Below are 23,146 nucleotides of genomic sequence, written 5' to 3'. Positions count from 1 at the left end.
ACATTCAACCTAAAACTGCAGCCCCTCCTTTTAAATGGCCAACCCAACGGGCTTTGCTTGGTATGGGAAAGGAGGGCGCTGCTGTTTGAAACCGTTCCCACATGTTATGAAGGTTGAAGAAGCCGAAACCCTTTGCCTTACCATGGCTACCTGCAAGCTGAATTCTGTTGCCCAGCCAAGCGTGTGTGATGTCTCACACCAAACCAGCAGACACTCAATATAAAAGGCAAAATGCGACCTTGTAGCAAAAGCATATATGCTATGTAATGTGAATTGCTTGATTCAGTGTGAAATAGTCTTCCCTTTGTTCTCTAAAATGTATCATTTTAAATACTACTCTCCCTTTTTTCCTCCCGCAGCTGCAAATGTTTCTATGCTCCCCCTATCATCTCCGTCCCAGAGGCTAGCACAGATTAGAAGGCAAAAAAAACGCACTCGCGACGAGATGTTCTCAGAAATCATGCAGTCCTCCCACACTGAAAGAGCTCAGCAGAATACGTGGAGGCAAACAATGGCAGAGTCCAGGAAAGCATTAAATGAACACGATGAAAGGAGGGAGCAGCACACTGAGAGTAGGCAGGATGCAATGCTGAGGCTAATGAGGGAGCAAACGGACATGTTCAAGCATCTGGTGGAGCTGTAGGAAAGGCAGCAGGAGCACAGACCGCCGCTTCAGCCCCTGTATAACCGCCTGCCCTCATCCCCAAGTTCCATATCCTCCTCACCCAGACGCCCAAGAACGCGGGGAGGAGGGGAGGCTACGGGCACCCAGCCACTCCACCCCAGAGGATTGTTGAAGCAACAGAAGGCTGGCATTCAATAAGTTTTGAACTGTAGTGTGGCCTTGTCCTTCCCTCCTCCCCTTATCCACCACCCCATCCAGTGCTTCCCTCCTCATCCACCCCTCCCAGGCTACCTTGCAAGTTTTCCCCCTATTTGTGTGATGAATTAATAAAGAATGCATGATTTGGAAACAATAATGACTTTATTGCCTCTGAAACCGGTGGTTGAAGAGGGGAGGTCGACTGGCTTACAGGGAAGTAGAGTGAACCAAGGGGGCGGGTTTTCATCAAGGAGAAACAAAGACAACTGTCACACTGTAGCCTGACCAGTCATGAAATTGGTTTTCAAAGCTTCTCTGATGCACAGGGCTCCCAGCTGTGCTCTTCTAATCGCCCTGGTATCTTGCTGTGCGTAATCAGCTGCCAGTCGATTTGTCTCAACCTCCCACCCCGTCATAAACATCTCTCCCTTAGTCTCACAGATATTGTGGAGCACACAGCAAGGAGCAATGACAATGGGAATATTGGTTTCGCTGAGGTCTAACCTAGTCAGTAAACTGCGCCAGCGAGCTTTTAAACGTCCAAATGCGCATTCTACCACCATTCTGCACTTGCTCAGCCTATAGTTGAACTGTTCCTTACTACTGTCCAAGATGCCTGTGTATGGCTTCATGAGCCATGGCATTAAGGGGTAGGCTGGGTCCCCAAGGATAACTATAGGCATTTCAACATCCCCAATGGTAATTTTCTGGTCTGGGAAGTAAGTTCCTTCCTGCAGCTGTTCAAACAGACCAGAGTTCCTGAAGATGCGAATGTCCTGCACCTTTCCCGTCCATCCCACGTTGATGTCAGTGAAACATCCCTTGTGATCCACCAGTGCTTGCAGCACTATTTAAAAGTATCCCTTGCAGTTTACGTACTGACTGCCAAGGTGGTCCAGTCCCAAGATAGGGATATGCATGCCGTCTATTGCCCCACCACAGTTAGGGAACTCCATTGCAGCAAAGCCATCCACTATGACCTGCACATTTCCCAGAGTCACTACCCGTGATAGCAGCAGCTCAGTGATTGCATTGGCTACTTGGATCACAGCAGCACCCACAGTAGATTTACCCACTCCAAATTGATTCCTGACTGACTGGTAGCTATCTGGCATTGCAAGCTTCCAGAGGGCTATCACCACTTGCTTGTGAACTGTGAGGGCTGCTCTCATCTTGGTATTCTTGCACTTCAGGGCAGGGGAAAAGAAGTCACAAAGTTCCATGAAAGTGCCCTTATGCATGCAAAAGTTTTGCAGCCACTGGGAATCATCCCAGATCAGCAACACTATGCGGTCCCAACAGTCTGTGCTTGTTTCCTGGGCCCAGAATCGGCGTTCCATGGCATGAACCTGCCCCATTACCACCATGATGTCCAAATTGCCAGGGCCCGTGCTTTGAGAGAAGTCTGTATCCATGTCCTCATCACTATCATGATTGCACTGTCGTCGCCTCCTCGCCTGCTTTTGCAGGTTCTGCACATACTGCAGGATAATGCGCAAGGTGTTTACAATGCTCACAACTGCAGCGATGAGCTGAGTGAGCTCCATGCTTGCCGTGGTATGGCGTCTGAAGGAGAGCAGGAAAGCAGAGTTGCAGAGGAATTGGTGGATTACGATGGATGCCACAAGAATAGATATTTATACAGAATGATGAGAGGACCTGCGAGATGGATTCATGGCACCAGGAGAGCAGAACTGCAGTGAAAGCGGTAGAGGACGACGGTTAGCACCATGCACATTTCCCGAGGAAGAACACACGTACCTGGGAGCCCGTGACAGACAACATGGAGAAATTCACTGTCGAGGCAAGAGCAGCAGAGCAGAGTTGCAGCGGAAGCAGTGTATGATGACTGTTAGCAGTCCTACTGCACCGTCTGCTGCCAGCAGCATCCAGGACACAACAGCGGCAGTGTCGGTGAGCTGATCTGCCAGTGAGCAGGCTGTGTCGGTGAGCAGGCTGCACGCTTGCCGTGGTATGGTGTCTGCACAGAAAAAAGGCATGAAACAATTGTCTGCTGTTGCTTTCACGCAGGGAGGGGAGACTGACGACATGTACCCAAAACCACTCGTGACAATGTTTTTGCCCCATCATGCATTGGGAGCTTAACCCAGAATTCCAATGGGCGGCAGAAACTGCGGGAACTGTGGGATAGCTACCCACAGTGCACCGCTCCGTAAGTCGATGCTAGCCACGGACACACTCTGACAACTTAATGCGCTTAGTGTGGACATACGCAATCACCTGTATAAAATCGATTTCTAAAAATCAACTTCTATAAAATTGACCTAATTTCATAGCATAGATATACCCATAGGGAGGTGGTGGAATCTCCTTCCTTAGAGGTTTTTAGGGTCAGGCTTGACGAAGCCCTGGCTGGGATGATTTTGTTGGGGATTGGTCCTGCTTTGAGCAGGGGGTTGGACTAGATGACCTCCTGAGGTCCCTTCCAAGCCTGATATTCTAGGATTCTATGACTCTATGCACACACTTGTCAGTGCAGAGGAGGTGTGGGGGGGGTTGGTGTCGATTGGGTTTTTTATTGAATATAATGAATTATAGCACTTCAGTGGCTGAGCTTACAGTGAGGAGCTCCACAGAACACATGTTTTCGGTCAGGATTTGAAAGAGGAAAGCTTTGGAGCCTATTGCAGTACAATGGAGTGTGTGCAAACCCGAATGAAGGGTTGTTGCACAAACATGGCATCAACACCAGAAATGCTGCCCATTCTCACCCAGAGATGGAGAACCCCTCACTTTCTGCCTACATCGATCCAAAGTGATGTTTAATGGGTATCTCCCCACCCCCCAACTCTGACAGGCAGAAGAGACCCCTGGCAGAGCCAGCAGCAATGCTTTGGATCCACACTTCAGGATCACCTCCCCATCAGTCACTGGCCTAAAAGTTCTGATCACGCAACAAAGGAAGAAAGACATTCAGACCAATGCCAGCATAATAGACATGATAATTGAATGAGTACATCCACATACTAGGGAGGCAAACGTGAGATTACACAGGCATGCACAACAGGGCACCATGCCCACCTGCTATTTCCTGCATCTCCCCAAATGGCCTTAATAACGAGTGTGGGTGGGAGATCTCCTTACTATCTGCCCGCATGCTCCCACCAAGCCATCCCTTTTAATGAGCCAGCCCATTTGTCAGTTTCACAATCGTGTTGTCAATTGGACCCCAGTGCTTCCACGAATCGTCCTGTGTTCCCTACAAGAGAAAATGCCATGGACCAGCTGGGCTGCCCTCTTGCTGGAGGAATGGTTATCAAACTTGTGCCTCCCACACTCCCATTAGCATAGTTGTGGCTAGATGGCCACTGCACGTGTTAGCAAATTTATTCATTTGTAGCAGTATTCGTCATTCCAAACTTATCTTAGTTACTCGTTCATTATGGGAACGATCCCTCAGTGATAATGACTCCCTTGTAGGTCTTTAGGAATAATAGTTGTCTGGTCAGAATCCATTCCTCCTCAAGGCAATATCTAGTCATAGGTTTCATAGCCGAATAGTACTTTTCATAGCTCCCATCAATGAATGGGTTCCATATGTTCTGCTCTTTCTCGTGCCTCTGAAATGATTTAGCTCTGCAATAAGACCGGCACATCCCATAATACACTGACATTGAGACAAAACAGCTTATCATATATACTCCTATGCCAGAGCGTGGTGCATATTCATCTATCTGAATGTCTCAAAAAAATGCTAGCACAAAGCTGCCAATACACCAGATGGAATGCAGCTAAGAAAGGATAAATGTACCTTCCATTTCTGAACTCACTATGATTTTGTCTAATCAAAATCCCAGGTTCCCAAAATAACTGTGATATTTTTGTCTTAAAATTGGAGATGGAAGTTAATGCTGTGTAAGGCCTGACCCAAAATCCTTCGGAATCATTGAGAATCTTTCTCTTGTATTCAATGGAAGCTAGATTTGGCCCTAAATGAGAGCATGACTTTTCCCCACAGTATATTTACTAGTGCTTTGCCCAGTCCCTCTTAAAGTGTCCCAAGTGATAGCATTCCTCCCTTTCCTTGGGAGATTCTTTCAGAGCGTGACAGAGCTCACTGTCAGATGGCCTTTCCTTATATTCAGACAAAGTTTCTTTTCATCCCATTACTACTACTTCTCCTCTCGCAGTAAGCTACATAAACAATTCTTCACCAGCCCAGGCATCTACACCCAGGTGGTACAGGAATAGCAAGGCAGAGACATGCAGCCTTGTAGAAAGCTTTGTTCAGGTACTAGCCGGAGCGGACTAGTTTTTAGAATGGTTTATTTACAAAAGTTAAAACAAACACTTACCCCAGCAGTTTCCTGTGTTACTCTCTTCTCCCCAATTGTAATGCTGAGTTGAAGCAACAAAAAAGAAAGTTACATTTAAAAGTCCAGGTAAAATGTCACGTATTTCATAAGGGCGCACAGCTTTAACATTCTACCCCAAAGAGAATGGCTTCAAACTACTTCCTGGCCCAGGTGTAGGTAGTAAAAACAAGGGATTGCATGACCACATGTGGAAGTTCTACTGAAAACAATGCATCCGATCACGCTAACAACCCAATACTGCAGAGACTTAAGCACAAGTAACTTTGCTTAAGTGAGTCCTTCTACTGAAGTCAACTCAGACAGGTAAAGCTACTCACATGCAAAAGTCTGTAGAATCAGCCCCCATGTATGCAGTGTGAATCGTAGATTTAAAATAGTCATTCTCTCCACATTATTAAATAAATGTATTTAAATATTCCTTATTGCACTTGGGCTGGGTGTCAAGGAAGCAGGACTGGGCCCCTACTTAGGACATCGATGGTTAAGGTATTTCAATGTATTGCTTTTGCACAGAGCCACTGTCTGTCCAAGAATTAGAAGTCATTTTCAGTGTATTTTAAATCCTGATCAATGTGCTCTTCTTATATGTAATATTCCTAAAGCCACTGTAAAAAATAAAAATAAAAACTTTAACTCCTTCAACAACTGCTAGGTATAAGCAGGCAGCCAATGAGAGCTGCCCTCAGGAGTTGCAGGTGGTTTCCCCTTATCCCTTCCCCTCCCGGGAATATTAGAAATCCTTTCCAAACATAAAACACTGCCTACAGTGTCAAACACATTGTCTGGGTGCTTCATCCTCCTACAGAATCAGACACCTCAGGCCCAATTTTCCTCATTTACATGGGTGTAAGCCAAGGTAAAACCATAATGAGAACAATAAGATCCTTTTTTTTTCTACCTTAAATACACTCAAAAATCAGAACTAGGCACCTGCCTGCAGTCTGCCCACTTTTTAAAAGTATTATATTGTGTATTAAATTAATACAGCATCATTACATATATAATACTCCCAGAGGCATAAACCTTTTAAATACATCTTCCTACTTGTTTATACATACATAGATTTTGATGGTTGTAGCCGACAGGCATCAGAGTATGGAATCTTTTTCTCCTGGCAATTCTGACCAACATGCACAGTAGAACCTCAGCATTACGGACACCTCAGGAATGGAGGGTTTTCATAATTCTGAAACGTTCGTAACTCTGAACAAAACGTTATGATTGTTCTTTCAAAAGTTTACAACTGAACATTGGCTTAATACAGCTTTGAAACTTTACTATGCAGAAGAAAAATTCTGCTTTCCCCTTTTTTTATTTTTAGTAGTTTACGTTTAACACAGTACTGTACTGTATTTGGCGTTCATTTTTTTTAGTTTTTGTTTTTTTGTCTCTGCTGCTGCCTGATTGTATACTTCTGGTTCCAACTGAGGTGTGTGGTTTACTGGTCAGTCAGTAACTCTGGTGTTTTTAACTCTGAGGTTCTACTGTATATCTGATGTAACTCAATGGGAACACTAGAGATTAATTTGGCTACCTGGATGATCTTTTTCCTGGCCTTCCTTCCCAACATTCCATCTAATTAATCTTTATAACCAACATAATTCCTAGTCAGGGAGTCTAGTTAAAAACTTCTGCTGTTTAATGGGTGTAGGGTCCTTTTAATAAACAGCTAATGGAAGTTACACCAGCATGTAGGGCAGGAAATTAGCTGGGGAAAGGGCTCTGACTACTTCTTCCTAGAGATTAAATTAATCTGCCCTTTAACATGCCTCAGAAGAATAGCCCTTCACATCTGACATTCTGTCAGAAGATTCCAGAGCAGGGTTGGTATTAAGTAGTAATATATATTCTAAGAAAATGTCTGTTTGTATCTTCATTATGCAGGTAGAGTAGTAATCAGAGGAACTGAGGAATTCTTTCAAAGCTCTATATGACAGCCAAGGTTTTCAAGAGTGACTAGTGATTTTGAGTGCCTCAGTTTTAAGATGCCCAATTTGACACACGTTGTACAGGACTGATTTACAGAGTGTGGGCTCTCTCAGCACTTTCTCAAGGCCAGGCTTGTTTAAGGTCTCTCATGTGGGCACCCAAAAATTGAAGCTCCCAAAGTCATTAATACTTTTGAAAAAATTGTCTGAAATATCTGGCAAGTGCAATCACAGCTCAGAGGTGTCCGTTTGTTCAGTATATAATGTTCCTGCAAACATCTCTGACCATTGATTATGGGAAATGGGGACAAGGCAGGCCCAGTGAGGTCTGTTGGCTCTCTTGCCTGATTATGGCAAGCAGAATCTGATCCCCAAGACAATATAGATAATGTTATCTGAAAAAATATTTGCTCAGGTGTGGGGGAGGGAAGTATTGTTTCATTAAAACAGGTAGACCCCTGTATCTGCCCCAGGCTGCATTTGGCTTGGCATTCAGAGGCATAATGCAAATGAAAGAGAGTCCTGTGAAAGATACAGAAAAAGCTGCAATACTCTGCAAGTCAGCTCATGCACAGAGATAAGAAATCAAGTCACCATCAAATGCCAACTTGTCTATAGTTTTGACTTTCTCCCCCAAGATTCTAAGCCTAGGCTAGAAATAGTCCTCGACAGAGCTGCTTACATTTAACCTTGGCTATTCCCACCAATAGCTCATTTTCAACTGATTTTTGCACCCCCAGCACCCCTAGTTCCAACGCTCCTGCCAGCAGTGCAAGTAAGCCGGTACGCTCAGGTACGCCGTACTACTAAGATGTTTATTGCCGGTAAGCTGTACCAGAAAGACACATGTTCAAGAATGAATTGTAGAGCCATGCACAGATACAAATTTATACCCATGGATGCGGATATCCGCGGATAGAAATCAGTATTGTGGTGTTGCCACTCCCAGGAACTAGCACCCTGCACCAGCAGCACCTCCGGTGTGGCTGTACCGCCCCCAGCCCTGCCCCCAGCCTTTCCACGTATCTGTGTCCCCTGTCTGGGGTCTGTACAGCCCTGCCGGAGGACAGAGCTGGGGTGAGGCTGGCGGCAGTACAGCCGGGCCAGAGCTGCAGGCATGAGGCAATGGCTCTTGGGAGTGGCAGCCCCATGTTCTACTTCTTTTGCTGCTGCAGTTCCCCGGAGAGCCCTGCAGTTCAGCGGATACCAATTTCTATCCGTGGATACCCGCATCCACAGGTATATATTTGCATCCACACAGGGCTCTAGTCAGGGAACATTTTTTGTGACGGGTGGGCAGGGGCACGGGGTGGTACCATACCAACAAGAATTAAAATCTACTTGCACCACTGACTCCTGCTGAGACACCTACAAAGAAGTACTAATGTGGTTAATTAAGTCTAGGTTTAGCTCACTCCCACCTTCCCATCTATCCCTCTTCCTGGGGCTCTGTGTTTTCCTTGCTTTTCTTTAACCCTCCCTCCTCTCCCCTGCAGGTGCTTCTCTTCCCCTCCATGATGCAGACTGATAGTATTTTCCCCTGGAGTGCTCTGATGGTGAATAGTATTGTTATTATTTACTCCAAATCATGGACCAGGACCCCATTGTGCTAGGCCAGGGGTGGGCAAACTTTATGGCCCGAGGGCCATATCGGGGTGGGAAACAGTATGGAGGGCCAGGTAGGGAAGGCTGTGCCCCCCAAACAGTCTGGCCCCCACCCCCTATCTGCTCCCCCACGTTCTGCCCCCTGACTGCCCCCTCAGAACTCCCAACCCATCCAACCCTCCCTGCTCCTTGTCCCCTGACTGACTCCCAGCCCCTATCCACACACACACCCCAACAGACCACCCAGGACTCCCACGCCCTATCCAACCTCCCCTGTTCCCTGACCTCAGACTGCCCCAGAACCTCCGTCCCATCCAACCGCTCCCTGTCCCCTGACTGCCCCTCCCGGGCCTCCACCTAACCCCACCACCACCGCCCCATGTGCTGCCGCCGCCCCCTTACCATGCCGCTCAAAGCAGCAGGAGCTCGCAGCCCCGCTGCCCATGCAGCAGCGTAACTACGGGGGAGAGGGGGCAAGCCTCCCCAGCCAGGAGCTCAGGGGCCGGGCAGGATGGTCCCGCAGGCCGTAGTTTGCCCACCTCTGCGCTAGGCACTGTACAACATAGAACAAAGGACAGTCCCTGCCCCTAAAGAGTGTAAGACAAGAGACAACTGGATACAGACAGCCAGATGCAGGAACACAAGGAAACAATATTGACCAGCATTATAGGCAGTCCCTACCCACATTCTCCACCAGGCTATATAATGATGAGAGACGGTGGTGCCATAAATATATGTGTGTGAATTTATCACTGCAATTATCCCTATGGCCATAATATAACAGCCCCAGATTTGTTCATTAAAGGCCTACTCTAGTAGCAAATACCCCTATACATACAAAATGTAAATGTATACACATATGTCTTCTTTATACAAACAGGCATTTTAACTGAAACAGATACATAGCAACATCCGTTGATGAGATCAGATAATAAGCCATTATCATCCTCAGAAATGGAGCATCTTCCTGGCTCAGTTGCTAATTTGCTGTGTTAACTTAAAATCCTAACAGGTCCAAGGCCCCATCACCATGACCACCACTTACCTTAGTTGCCAAGGAACCTGTGCATTTGTGTTTTATGCCGAGGTTGTCCAGACAGAACTCCAAAAATGCACATGGAGATTCGTTTTGTGGTAAGAAAATGGGGGGGGGGAGAGGAGGAGGAGTGGAAGAGAGTCAAGATTCCCATACCCTGCAGAGTCACAGGTACCCTGAGTAATACCTACATGCCACAAGCCACTGCACAGCAGTTCTCTCCAATGTGAAGGTTAGAAATCAGTCTCCAGCAGTGCACCAAGTTCCTTGGGGGATTGTTCGCCTCTGCAGAGGCTGGGAGTTGTGGGACAATGGGGTGGAGTGGTCAGACGTTTTAGTGTCCATACAAAAGGCTCGGCTCATCCCAAACCATGGGGAAAATCATGCGGGGGGGGGGGGAAATATGTGGGAGCTTTCCGTGAGCAAATCTAGAGGGCATCTTGTGGCCCATGCTATGCACATGTATCAATCTGAGTCAGGGGAGACATGGGGTATTACCGGAATGGCTACATCATGTCAGTTATTTTAGCTATTACTCAGGCAAGACAGAATAATTGAAACCAGACACATGCGGATCCATAAGGCCGTCCTGTACTTGCATGTCAGTAATATCATCGTCATCCCAGGGGATTTTGGGGGTCTCGTTTCAGGCTGAGACACACATTGCCTTGGGATCCGTCTCCCCGTCCCACAAGACTCCGCAGTGGCTGCAGAGTTTTCTAGCGGCCCTGTGTAAACCCAAGGCTGAAATGAGCACATGCTGCAGCGCCCAGTAAACTGGGTATGCGCAGCTCCTGCCTGCCGGCGGCTGCACGAGGCGAGGCCCCTGTTGCACAAACAGCGGGGGTCCGTGTTTGCTTTTATTTGTGCCTCGGTAGCAAACCGGGCCCCCTCCTCTCCCCATTTCTCCGAGGGGCAGGTAGGCTGCGCCTCCGCGCTCACACCATCCAGCCGGGCACAGCACGGGCTGGCAAGGGAACAGCTGAGAGAATCGGAGCGCTTGTTCCTGCCCCCGGTTTCTTAGGCCGATGGCAGGAAGGTGGAGTTCACGGTCCCGTGGTTAGTGGAGGAGATGCTGGAGCCGAAGCTCGAAGGGGCAGACACGTGAAACCTGAGCTAAGGCTCTGAGCCATCGGCCTGACGCACCTGAACCGTGGCGAGAAGCGGTCACCCCCACCGCTCTCCCCTCAGCACAAACAAGGAGATGCCGCCCGTAGTTCCCACGTGCATGGCAGCAGCTCCACAGAGGAAGGCTAACGAGCCTAGCTGGGCTTTTAGAAACCCAGTGTGAGCTTTCTAGTCGCACCTTCCCGACCCTGGCAGAGTCCAGTGGCACCACTCCACGGGGCAGAGCTCAGCGCCCCAGATCACCCACCGCCGGGTCCCTGCTTGGACAGAGCAGTGGCTCCCGGTGGGTCTCTTCTCTTTGTTAGGCTACATGCTCAGCGTCCCATAACAGCGAGGGATTCCGCCCGGCCCTCGAGCACAACAGAGCAAGTTCCACTGCCGGATCCTTGATTTCAAAAAAGCGTGGTTCTGGGTGGGCCCTGGGTTTTTCAACAGAAGTTCCCCTTGAGGTCAGGATTTGGCCCATCTGGCTCACACAGCACTGTGAAATTGTCCTCAACTTCACTGCTGCAGCCCATTTCCACGGAGTAGATTTCTCTTCAAATCTAAGGTGGTTCTTTGTTTGAGTGATTATTAAGTTTCACTTTTATAGGCCTGTCTCCAAATATTTTTCTTTAGACATCTTTATTATTTTAATATTGTTTCCTTCCAGCAAGCACTCAGTGTAATTGCTATCGACTTGGGTAAATGCATTGCTGAGGTCTGTCAGGGGGAATAAACATATTCCATTACAGTTTATTGTACAGATTCTGGTCTGATGGGTGGGGAAAGAGGCTTTAAAAAGTGAAGGTAGTTGGCCAACGTTCAACTGGGCATCATATAGTGTTGGCAAGTTTTTTTTTTCTTAGCCAGATGAGTGTAAAATCTTTCTAACACAACAGAGTATGTTGAACGCAGAAGAGATATCAGAAACACATGTGACCAAAGTAACAACAGAAACAATAAACTATAGGATGTACATTTAAAAGGTTCCCACTGCCAAAAGGGAAGGGGGAGGAGAAGAGGAAGGAGAAAGAGAGAGAACAACAAATGCATTTCCTTATATCTGAAATGCTACTGAGATTTTTCCAAACTCATTTTGGCATGTGAACATTTTCCTGTGTGTCACCATGAGTATTGCGATTTAGGAGCCAAGAGGGTGGTCAGAACAAAGATTATTTTCCTCCTATAAATTGCTGTAAATAAGAAGCCCGTTATTCTCTAATTACTTTTCTTGCTCGTGTATAATTTAGTCAAATTGTCATCATGGTGAAATAGCTGTATACATTCGAAGTGTGCACTTTAAAGAAAGAATAATCTAAAAAATCCTACGTAAACACATACAGATTGTTCGTATGCTGCCACTGCAGTCCCTTTATGTTATTAAAAATGTCTGGCGTGGAAATATGCTAACAGTGCTACCTGAAAAGTATCGAATTGTACAATTACATGAATTGTACCAATACTGAATTTCCCTGGCTTAGTACATTTTAGCATTAGGGATAAAAAGCCCACCCAGGCAGGATATTATAACTGCAAGTAAAACCATTGCATTTAATATAAACACAAACACATTGAGTGATATTGTACGTTTGATTCCCCCCATACACACACACTCCAAAAAAAGCAGTTTATCTCAAGACAGTAGTCATTATAACGTACTTTTTTTCGCTACAATGAGCCAAGTGAAAACATGAAATTATAATCACTACCCTTTGTACAGGGGAATTTAGGACAAAATATTCTGAAATCATACTTTATTTTGTAAAGCTGTAAAATTGTTTAAAAACTAGGTACAAAAATTTAATCAACAATAAAATCAAACGGTACAGCAAGAGAGAAAAATACTTCTATTTATATAACTACTTTTGTACAATTATAGTTTATTTCTTGTCCATCTCGGTTTTTACGCCGATAGCTCCATTGTTTACATTTTATTTCTTGTATTAAAAAAAAAAACTCTTTTCTGTGACTCAATCTCTCTTTCTTTCTACGTCCCTGATGCTATCTACTTCTCTTCGCTGTTTCACTTAAATCATTTCTCCAGATTAGGTTGATATAGCTGCTTTAGTTTGCATCCCCTGGTTAAAAGTCTCACACACATACCAATAACAAGCTAATGGTAAATGCTGTTGATCTCAGAGATGATCAAATTGGCAGGATACATAAGGAAACTGACAACATTCTGCAGCTGTACGGGTCACTCTCAAATAGATCTAAATAGTATAAAGCCCTGTGAAACCGACTTGACGTTAAACTGATAATTAATAATCCACCTTCAGGAGCTGTGGCTGGGTCAGGGCTTCCTCCCGATTGTGCAGAGCCCCTGACACTGCACAGGTTTCAAGTCTGCCCGTGAAAAACAAAGGGGGTTTGGAAGGAGGCAACGTGTCCCGCTAAGTTAGAGCAGCAGGGCTGGAAAGTCCTTGAACTTCAGCTGTTGTGATTTCATGTCTTTGGGACCAGTATTTAGATCTAGAGACAGGCAAGGGAGGTTTGTGAGTGTGAGTTAAGACACAGGGGCTATTCTTCATCCTCTATCCACAAGCACGGAGGGGATGCCATTTCCACCCCCCTCGGCGCGGAAGTTGATGAACCCGGGGGCAATGTATGCAGGCGAGCGGTGCGGAGCAGGGGACGCGCCAGGGGCTCTGCGGACAGGTCTGGGACGCGATCGCGGGGCTTTCCACGGGACTGCAGCAACTTGGAGCAGTGGGAGCACTCACGCCTGCCTTGACCGCAAACTCCAGCTCCACTACGTGTCCCACGTAACTTATGGCATTCTGGCCCTCTGCCCGGGGCTCGCCGGGGGGCGACTAATGCTGCCGAAAGGCAGAACGAGACTTGCTTATTGCTCGCCGTTTGTTCAAATAAACATCGTCCCTACCCCTTCCCTTCCTGAGAAGGTAGATCGAGCGCCAGCCTCTGCCGGCGCACACGCCGCCGCAGGGAGACAGGGCTGCTCTCACACAGCCACATGCGCTTCCCGGGGCAGGGAATTATTCCTCTCTGTTAGGCAGAGTTAAGGCCCCGATCCTCCAGGCAAACCCACATCTCAGGGAGAGCGTTGCCAGCAGGGCAGGGGAGAACCAGCAGGTAAAATGAGGATTTTAAATCGGTCCCGGGTTTCATTTTTTTTTCCTTGGGTAGTTGTTAGCCAAGAACCTCTCACCCTCAACCCAGGCCCAAACGCAGCCCTGAGATGCACTGAAGGAGGGGAAAGGTACAGACACTGTTCTTGAGTGTTCCCCTGGGCTGGGATTAGAGGTCTTGGAAACCTCGTGGGATGATTGCAGTAAGAATTCCAGTTCCCATCCCCCAGGAAATATTTCCATTTGTCAGCAGCGGTCTCCTGCCAGCGCGCAGTGTTTATTCACCACATAAACAGAGGTGAATGGGATTAAGGGAATAGATACGATACCTCAGGGGAACCTTTCAGAGGCCTTCAGGGTGTGGTTTCCCGGCTCTAGTCCCCCAACCTTAGAGAGTTGTGGGGGCTGGCTGTATTGATTATGCGCTGTACTTTCAGACCCCCTCGGCAGATTTACCTTCTCTTCAAGTTTGTTTTAAGGAACTTCTGAAAGGTGATGCACTTATTTTTAATATAATGCATTATAGTGTCATTACACAATCCCCAACTAGAGCTTCCTGGGTTGTGAACTTTTATTCTTCCATTAAACAATAAAATGTGAGCACACGCCTAAAAGATTATAATAAAAAAGTGTCCTTGCATGTGAAGGGAATGCAGCTGGGCATTTAAAAAAACAAACCCACCAGCAGTAGCTGTTATCTATTTTTGATATCCAATAGGTCGGGGGAGGGGAGGAATACTCCTCCATTAAAATCATATTTCGACTCGGCCTGTAAATTTCACTCTCTTTCTCGCCCCTGAGCCGAATGAATTTCACTACAACAACAGCATGGGAGGACATTAAAACCCATCTGAAATTCCATCTTCAACTGTCCATTCAGATGCTTAAACTACTTCATTCCCACCCTGTTCACACCTCCTTCTCTCAATACTGGAGCCATCCAAGCTACTGGTGCAGTGGCTGGAGGAAAGCACATTCCAAGGCCAATATCACTACTGGCTCTGGAACCGCTTGCTGTCTCATCTAATCCCAGGACAGACACACCACCCTGATTTACCTGACCAATCACACGTAAGCAACACAAACAGAATTCAGAACACTTAGGGTCAAAATAGCCACATGTTCCCAAAACCCATTCGACTGTAAACTAGAGAAAGTAGCAGCCTCTCCACCGCTACCCTACAAGAGGAGAACCTAATTGCACCAAATCAATTGTTTGCTGTGAATTAATTGCTCAGCCCTGGAAAATAAGTTTGCTGGTAAAGCAAAGGGCTTGTTAAGCCAGCACAGCACAAAACACTTAAGTAGCATGACAAACTCCCAGTTACTGACAGGAGGGTGGGGGAGGGAGGGAAGCTTGCTGTAAGGTGGCTCTCCGCTACTTCTGCCAGACAGCTACAAGAGGGGGGAGTGACCTTGTGGCCCTGTGAATTGGACCCACTTGGTCCTCTGATACCAAAGGAGCCTGTCCTTAGGACTCTGCCCCCCTCTTCCCTAGAAAGAGAGATGGTGGACAATGAAGGGGTGGATGGCTGACACAATTTTACCAGGTATCCTAAGAACATAAGACTGGCCATACTGGGTCAGACCAAAGATCCATTAAGCCCAGTATCCTGTCCTCTAACAGTGGCCAATGGCAGATGCCCCAAAGGGAAGGAACAGACAGGATCATCAAGTGATCCATTCCCTGTCACCCAATCCCAGCTTTTGGCAAACAGAGGATAGGGACACCATTCCTGCCCATCCTGGCTAATAGCTATTGATGGACTTATCTTCCATGAATTTAAGTATCTCCCTTTTGAACCCCTTTATAGTACTGGCCTTCACAACACTCTCTGGCAAGGAGTTCCAGAGGTTGACAGTGCATTGTATGGAAAAATACTTTCTTGTGTTTTAAACCTGCTACCTATTAATTTCGTTTGCTGGCCCCTTGTTTTTATATTATGAGAAGGAGTAAATAACACTTCCTTATTTACTTTCGCTATACTAGTCATGATTTTATAGCCCTCTATCATATCCCCCCCTTAGTCGCCTCTTTTCCAAGCTGAAAAGTCCCAATCTTATTAATCTCTCCTCATACCGAAGCCCTTCTATGCCCCTAATCATTTGTTCTGCCCTTCTCTGAACCTTTTCCAATTCTAATACATCTTTTTGGAGATCCACATCTGCTTGCAGTATTCAAGGTGTGGGCGTACCTTGACATTAGTATCCTGGGGAAATGTCCAAAGCAGCTGAGAGCATTTGACAGTGTTAATGCAGCCACCTGGCGGGCCGCCTAGGGCCCGGCCTCGCAAATCACTGTACGGTGAGAGCTCCTGATACTGCCAGGTGAGAAGAGAGACTCGCAAGATCATTCAACAGCACCGACAACTCTGCCTGCCTATCACCTGGCCGGGCCGGGCCGGAGTTCACACCAGCCAGAGAAGAAAGAGTTCATGGGAAGAGGCCCTGCTAGCTCGTTTTTTCCCTGATAGAAAAGGTCACCTGGCAGCACGCTGGCACCATGGATGGGAGAGAAGGGGGCTACTAGGTCATGGCGAACAGGTGCTGCTGCCCTCAGCCCGATCTGCTTGCAGAGGAGCAGGAAGACAATTCGCCGGGTGGAAGATGCTCTTGCTTTTCACTAGATTAACTCCCCTAGAACAGGAAGAAGTGAGCATTGCTTAGCATATAAACGTCCCGGTACAGACACCTTTTCTAAAGGGCTAATGGGCAGCATGACTAGGGGAGGGGAAACACAGAGGCGCTGTGAGAATTTGGGATCTTTGCTAGTATTTATTCTGGAGTTCGGGACAAGTTTTGCAGGCCTGCCTCTGACCGCCTCCTTAAATCGCCGCACACGCTCACCCACCAGCGTGGCCAGTTAACACTGCTATTGCAGTAACTTTAGGAATGCTAAGACCTGATGGAGAAGTTACCGCCAGGAAATCTCGCCTTTCACATGGCCCAGCACTAATTCAGCACTTACGAAGCGCTGATGTTTTCAAAATTATTTGTATAGAGTGGTAACGTCATCTCCCTTTCACAGGTGGGGAAACTGAGGCAGAGAGAGGCGTACCCAACGGCTCCAGAGCAAGCCAATGGCACAGAGGAGAATGCGGTCATACAAAGGTTGGGTTGCTACAGTCAACCCTTTGTCATTATCTAAGTCCTTCTCCCGGCCATTATAGAAGGTGACTTTCCGTCGGAAAGGATAGAAATATACTTGGGCTTGCACAAAAATAATTCCCTTTCAACAAGACTCGAGAGAAATATACTAGAAATACTTCTGCTCTTAAATTAGGTCCATCCATTATTCATGATGCAGTCCACGCTATCCCTGCTCATTTAAACCCCATATGAAATTCCAGCAAGTGAATAATTATTCTGCCTAGTCTTCTGATACTTCACTCCATCCCGGTCTGTTGCGAGACTGTGTGATTTAGAATTAAATAGAGCCCACCAAGAGTTAAAATGCATGATTTTAAACAAAGCTTTAATTAGCAACAGAACAAACAGAAGCTCACATTCATTTTTAAATACTCTCCAAGAAGACAGACTATGCAGAGCAACCTCAAATATCACAAAGACCACACAAGGTACATTAAAGTCTAAAACAGCATCAGGATCAGTTCTTCTTTCTAGCCCGGAGTGCCTTTCCTTTCTGTACATTAGCCACCTACTGAGTCATGTCTATTCATTACCATCCATCTCCTCTCTGATTCTTTCTTTTGAAGCATACCACAGCGCTATTTTAACCGATTTTTAATGCCAGCTTTTCACAAGTTGATTGTAATGTCATGTTAGTTTCCAAGGAGCACCATTTTTTCATGTGTAAAATAGTTTCACTAAAATTTTAAACAGTAACATCTAATATGGTTATAATTACTTTGCATATGGTATTAAAAGTAGTCTTTTTTGAGAAACGTGTTAATCTGTTCTATATGATAGCATCAGCTCTTTAAAACGATGAGTCGGGTAAAAATCCTTTTGTTCAGCATTTTCTTCATGCTGTATTTTATCGCAGAATATTTACGAAGTTTCTCCCTATATGCAATTGATTAACACTTCCACCCACACACTTCCTGGCATTATTTCTGAATGCTCAGCGGTATAAGAAACCGATTAAATCTCTCCCTGCCCCCACTGACTTTCCCCCCCTAAATTCAAGGGAGGTAATACTCTCTCCTTTTAGAGGCGATCCTTCCCTCTCCCCCCCCCGCCGCCCCCGAACTAGTCTGATTTTACGTTTTCCGTAGAATCACAGGAGTTAAAAATGAAAACGATGCATTAGGTTTTCCGGCCAATGAAGGATTTTGTCCGGTGTCGGTTTCTCTCTCTTTCCCAGACAATATTAATCAACAATTTCTATTGACAGTCAGCCTAAGAGTTCCTTTTATGAATTCTATCCGGCCCGGAGTTTGGTAGGTCTCTCTTCTAGATACATTGTCCTTTTATGATCAATAGCATAGAGAACTGGTTCACTGCCATCGGATTGGTATTTCTCGAATGTTTGGGGAAACTGCTTATGTTCCTGCAGGTAGGAAACAGTAACAAAGTAAAGTCGGAAACTCTCTGCAATCTACACGTCGGAAAGTTTTTAACTGTTCAAAAAGCGCCGTTGCAAGTGTTCACTAGCGTTACTACTAAGCGATGCACATGAAGGGAATGCGGCGGCTCCGCTGAGATAAAGCTGGGGAGTGACACACAGCACTGAATGGGATGAACAAGGGAGGAGTCCCGGACAGATGTTTATGCACTCCCCAAATCACAGCATTTCTTGCCTTTTTCCCCTCAGAAACATCTCTCTCGCCACAGCATTACAATATTCAGCTCAGCTGAGATGTTCAACTCTTTTGAAGGATCATGACTATCACTATAACCGTTCTATATTACCTGTCAACCATTTGCATGAATTACAGGGCTAGTTTTTTTCTTTTGACGCTTTTCGGTGACAGAAAATGCACCCTCCCCCCCCCCCACACACATATACACACGCCCCAAGGTCTGCTAAAACGTCCGTTCCAATGTGTCTGCTTTCGCTAAGGCATTATTTCCCGATGCCTTTGATCATGAATTGTAATATCACTTGGGTTATGTGCAGTGCTTGCAAATGAGTTTCTGCTATGGAAGACATATGTCAGATAACAGAAAATTGGAACCACTTTCCCAACAAGATTAACAATTCAACCAGAAACATGTTGAGAGCCACCCTTAGAATTCCTCCTACATTCGAAATCCTGGCCGGTCTACACTACAGCCTAAACTGATACCATTAAGTTGCTCAGGAGTGCGAAAAAGCCCCCCCCCCCCCCCCACACACACACACACACGCCCTCTGCGGCAAAAGAGCAGCAAACAAGCTAGACTGAGTTGAACATGGTCCTTCTCGTTAGTCTTTTTTTAATATCCGTGTAGAATTTAAATAAACTCCGAATAAATAAAATACATTCACAATTTTTAAAGCAAACCAACGTAACCGTGTTTTTCGGTCCCAAATAACGTGTTCTAGACAAAGAAGTTTCTCTTTAGCACCCCATATTATATACGATACTGCATGGGGGGACCGTCTTTTGATATAGCACAAAATGTTTTACTGTGCTCTGAACAACCTGACAGTGATCATGAGAAAGAGAGCGCCCTTGAACCTGTCTCTCTCAATAAGAATTTATCCTACTGTAACGGAATTCAAATATTACATTTTAAGCTCCCGGGGCTGCATTCCAGAACCAAAATGAGATGTAGCGAAGATATTTCCCAGAGCCTAGGTCTTTTTATCTTGGCAATTCAAAGCCATTCCAATAGATGCCAAAAGGTGACATTAGTGCATTAATTCAAAGAAACAAGAAGAAGGGGATTGTGCGGAACAGGTGATAAGAAATCATTAGGACATTGGAAGCCAAGAAACTTGAATGATTGAGGTGTTTCTAGAGGTAAGTGCTATTGACATTCAAGACTGCGGATATCTTTTAAAAAAATCCATGGATAATAATGACATACAGGGAAATCTATTTTGTTCTGGAAATACATTGCTAATTGCTTCTGCACGTTTGAAAAAAAAATCTATTTGAGAGCAAAGTATGTACTGATTGTGTTGGCTCCAATTTCTGATATTTTTCTCTCAAAAAAATGTATAGATGTTTTAGATCAAGCTAACCTCCAGTTCCCAGTGAGGTGCAACAAGAACATAAGGGACTATTCCTTCAGAGTGAAGAAAGGACATCAGACAAGTAAACACAGCTTACTCCAAGCACCTCAAATACAGAAAGGGACCTGAGTCGAAGCAAAATTCCTTCAGACATTCTAAGGTCTAAGATCGACACCTCATTTCCCTCGATGACGTGCCTTTTTCGAGCTCCTCAGAACAGATGCTTGTTTTGTATCGAATCATTTAAAACAGATTATAAAGTCTAATGCCACACAGCAGTTCGTAACAACTTGGGGGGAAGGAGAGAGAGGGAAGGAAGGAAGGAGGGGAGGTCCTGGCATGCTAGGATCAGCTCAATAATTGCTTGCACCTTCAGGTTAAGTTATTTTCAGGACCCAAACATGTGGTTATTCCCTGTGAGAAGCAAATGTAAAATGCTGCCTAGTCAACTTAGTGGGACCTCACTACTTCAATTATAATTTGCTAATTCAGATTTATTGCCTTTAAATATCGAGTTTCAAGGGACTACCATCAATGCAGGCTTAATTTCATCCCACTGATGAAGGGGGTTTATAAAGGTCCCTGCGGTGAAAGCCAAGGGGGAAAATATCAGTTTGATGCTTTCGCTAAGAATGTCAAGGTGGCACATACATTATTAGGCGATTACACGTTACGGCTCAGCACTGTACAATTATATTGTGCCTGCCTGCATCCGGCAAGATGGGCTCTGTCCTTTCATGCCCTCCGCTCCCGGGGTCTCCATCGATGCAGAGCAGCCGAGTGACTCTACCCGGAGCATCGTGTGCCAGTCCTTAATTCGGGAGAGAGGAGCACTCGTTTATCTTCCCACGGGACTAAAGCGCCCGTTGCTGAGGTTATGGTGTTTGGGGTGGATCTCCTCCGTGCACGTCTAGGAAGGTATTCTAAGGGCAGCCTCGTGTATTATATAGGTGCAGATCCATTTATTACATACAACCAAGGTAATATTTTTTCCAGCTTGGAATAATACTCATCAAGTGTACTTCAACGCCCGTCTTGATTAAAAATCCTCTTTCCAGCAAGGGTAGAGGAGTTTCCTTCTCTTTAATCTTGGGACCTAAGCCTTAGTGACATTGGTTTAGAAGCTATAGGTAAACCAAAGGACCCCTAAAGGCCATGGGAAAAAAATGAGATTCGCTTACAGAGCCTAAAAACTATAGAATAAGAGGGGAGCTGAAGTCAAACGCTTTGGGAAAATTAACTTCCTGGGAAGCAGGAACCTACCACCTATATTACTTGTTTAGATTTCTATTGTGTGCTGTCCTAACATGAAAGTAAATGTAACAGTGTAGCCCAGTTACCACCAGAGAGATAACTGGCGAATCCGCAGCACGTGAACGCCTGGTAAAAGTGGTCGCACAACATCATTCTGGTGGCAAAGTTGCCCGACAAGTCATTTGTAAAGCGAAGGTCACATATAAAACCGATGTTTGTTTACAATGTAGACATAAACGATTAACTCAACCTCTACTCCCAAACCGGCAGGTATTTTCCAAAGGGAGTTGGTATTTTGAAATCCTCCAGCATTAGTTGTCCCCCCTTCAAAATAAGTAAATACAAGTCTAAATATTAATATACTATATATTTCAAATCATTTTATATTGTAATTGAGGGAGAAAGATGAGGTGAAAGCCCCCCTCTTTAATTCCAAATCTCTGAAGTTAGAGAAACCAACCTTTCCTGGAGCTCTTCGGTAGGCTTTGTGCTCCCCTCTCGATTTTAGTTTGCGAGCAGAAGTTTCTTCATCCTCCGTCTGAATCTGTAGAGAGCTAACGACACTTCAGGATGATTCTCCGGACAAGGCATTAGGCGGAATGTTTAAATATACAGCCCTAAATTCTGTTCGAAACCCTAGCTCCAGTCCCCCAGCTCTCAGAGTTCAGCAATTTCGGGTGGCTAGGCTTTCTATCATACTAACTGTCATAAACCTAGTCATAATAAGAAAAAAACACTGTCTGCCTTGCTGTCTTTCCGAGTTTACGCTGCCAATAGCTGACATGGATATTAGGATTAGGTTGAAAGCGAAACTCTTCCTATCTAAGGTCCGATCGGGTTTAGGGTCGATTTTTGTCCAAGGAGAAATTTCCTAGGGCCCGATCTATGCAAACATCTTTGCAAGTGAATGAGTAGTTGTAGCCAGGGACTTTCTGAACTCAATGGAAACTATCCACCGGTGTGAAAGTTATTCAGGTATTTAAGATTTCGCAACATCGGTCTGTAATCTGGATAATATTTTCAGAAAGCTGGGGGTGTGCATTAAGCAACAATGTTGACGAGGTTTATCTCCTCGCAGGATCTCTTGAAAATAAGAAGACTCACCCGATCGTCAGAGAAACTTGCATTGTTTCCAAATGTATAAACAGCGAAATCAGCCGCTCGTAGTCTGTTTTACATAGCGTTGACAAAAATGCCTTGCATCTATACATTTACCTTTAGACAGAACTAAAACAAAACAACGGGAGAGAGGAATGGGAAAATAAACAAAACTTTAATTAAAACCACATGGATATGATTTAGTTAAATACCTACACAGAAGCAGACACAGGGTATTACCTCCTCACCTGCAAGTTGCAGAAGTTGTTGCTTTAGTCTAATAAAAGGGTTCAGAACGCATCGGTACTATTTGGTTTGGTGGAACTCTATGGGGATTGTCCCTAGAATCATAAGAAAAACGCACAAATAATCTACACAGAATCATTTACCGATTAGAATCACCTCTAATTTGTCAGAAACTCTCTGGGTAGTGGACAGCCAACTCACAACAGGCTCTGTCCAGGTCACGATAAAAGATACAGACGCTAATTAGCAACATATTTTATTCTTTTAGGCTTGATTTCAAAACTACAGCAATGCCATAAGCTTTAGGCTGCTCAGATGTTCCTTTTTTTATCTTAATGAGAAAGGTTTTAATGATAGGAACTTGGCGATATGGGTAAGAACAAAAAATAGTTAGGTGGTTTTAGAATTTGCTGTGTTTCTCTGGGCGAAACAAACATATCAGGCTTCGGCGTTCAGCAGAATAGATAAAACCTACAGTTCACACATACTCTTG

The 23,146-nt window shown here is 45.4% G+C and overlaps 1 protein-coding gene across 1 annotated transcript; it reads right to left on the bottom strand.

The window, feature by feature from the left end:
- Nucleotides 1–966: 966 nt before the first annotated feature.
- Nucleotides 967–2,806, bottom strand: LOC128841534 (uncharacterized). The gene is made up of 2 exons (XM_054036601.1): nt 2,585–2,806; nt 967–2,389 (listed from the first exon to the last, which is right to left on the bottom strand). Exon 2 carries the CDS (start codon nt 2,368–2,370, stop codon nt 1,675–1,677), a length of 696 nt encoding a protein of 231 aa, XP_053892576.1. The 5' UTR covers nt 2,371–2,389; nt 2,585–2,806; the 3' UTR covers nt 967–1,674.
- Nucleotides 2,807–23,146: the final 20,340 nt, after the last annotated feature.

This window comes from Malaclemys terrapin, chromosome 8 (genome assembly GCF_027887155.1).
Source record: "Malaclemys terrapin pileata isolate rMalTer1 chromosome 8, rMalTer1.hap1, whole genome shotgun sequence".
Taxonomy (NCBI): Eukaryota; Metazoa; Chordata; order Testudines; family Emydidae; genus Malaclemys; species Malaclemys terrapin.
This window is presented reverse-complemented; position numbering and strand designations above follow the sequence as displayed.

Bases quoted from the DNA above. Each gene is read 5' to 3' on its own strand.
- LOC128841534 (XM_054036601.1), bottom strand. From the start codon at position 2,370: ATGGAGCTCACTCAGCTCATCGCTGCAGTTGTGAGCATTGTAAACACC.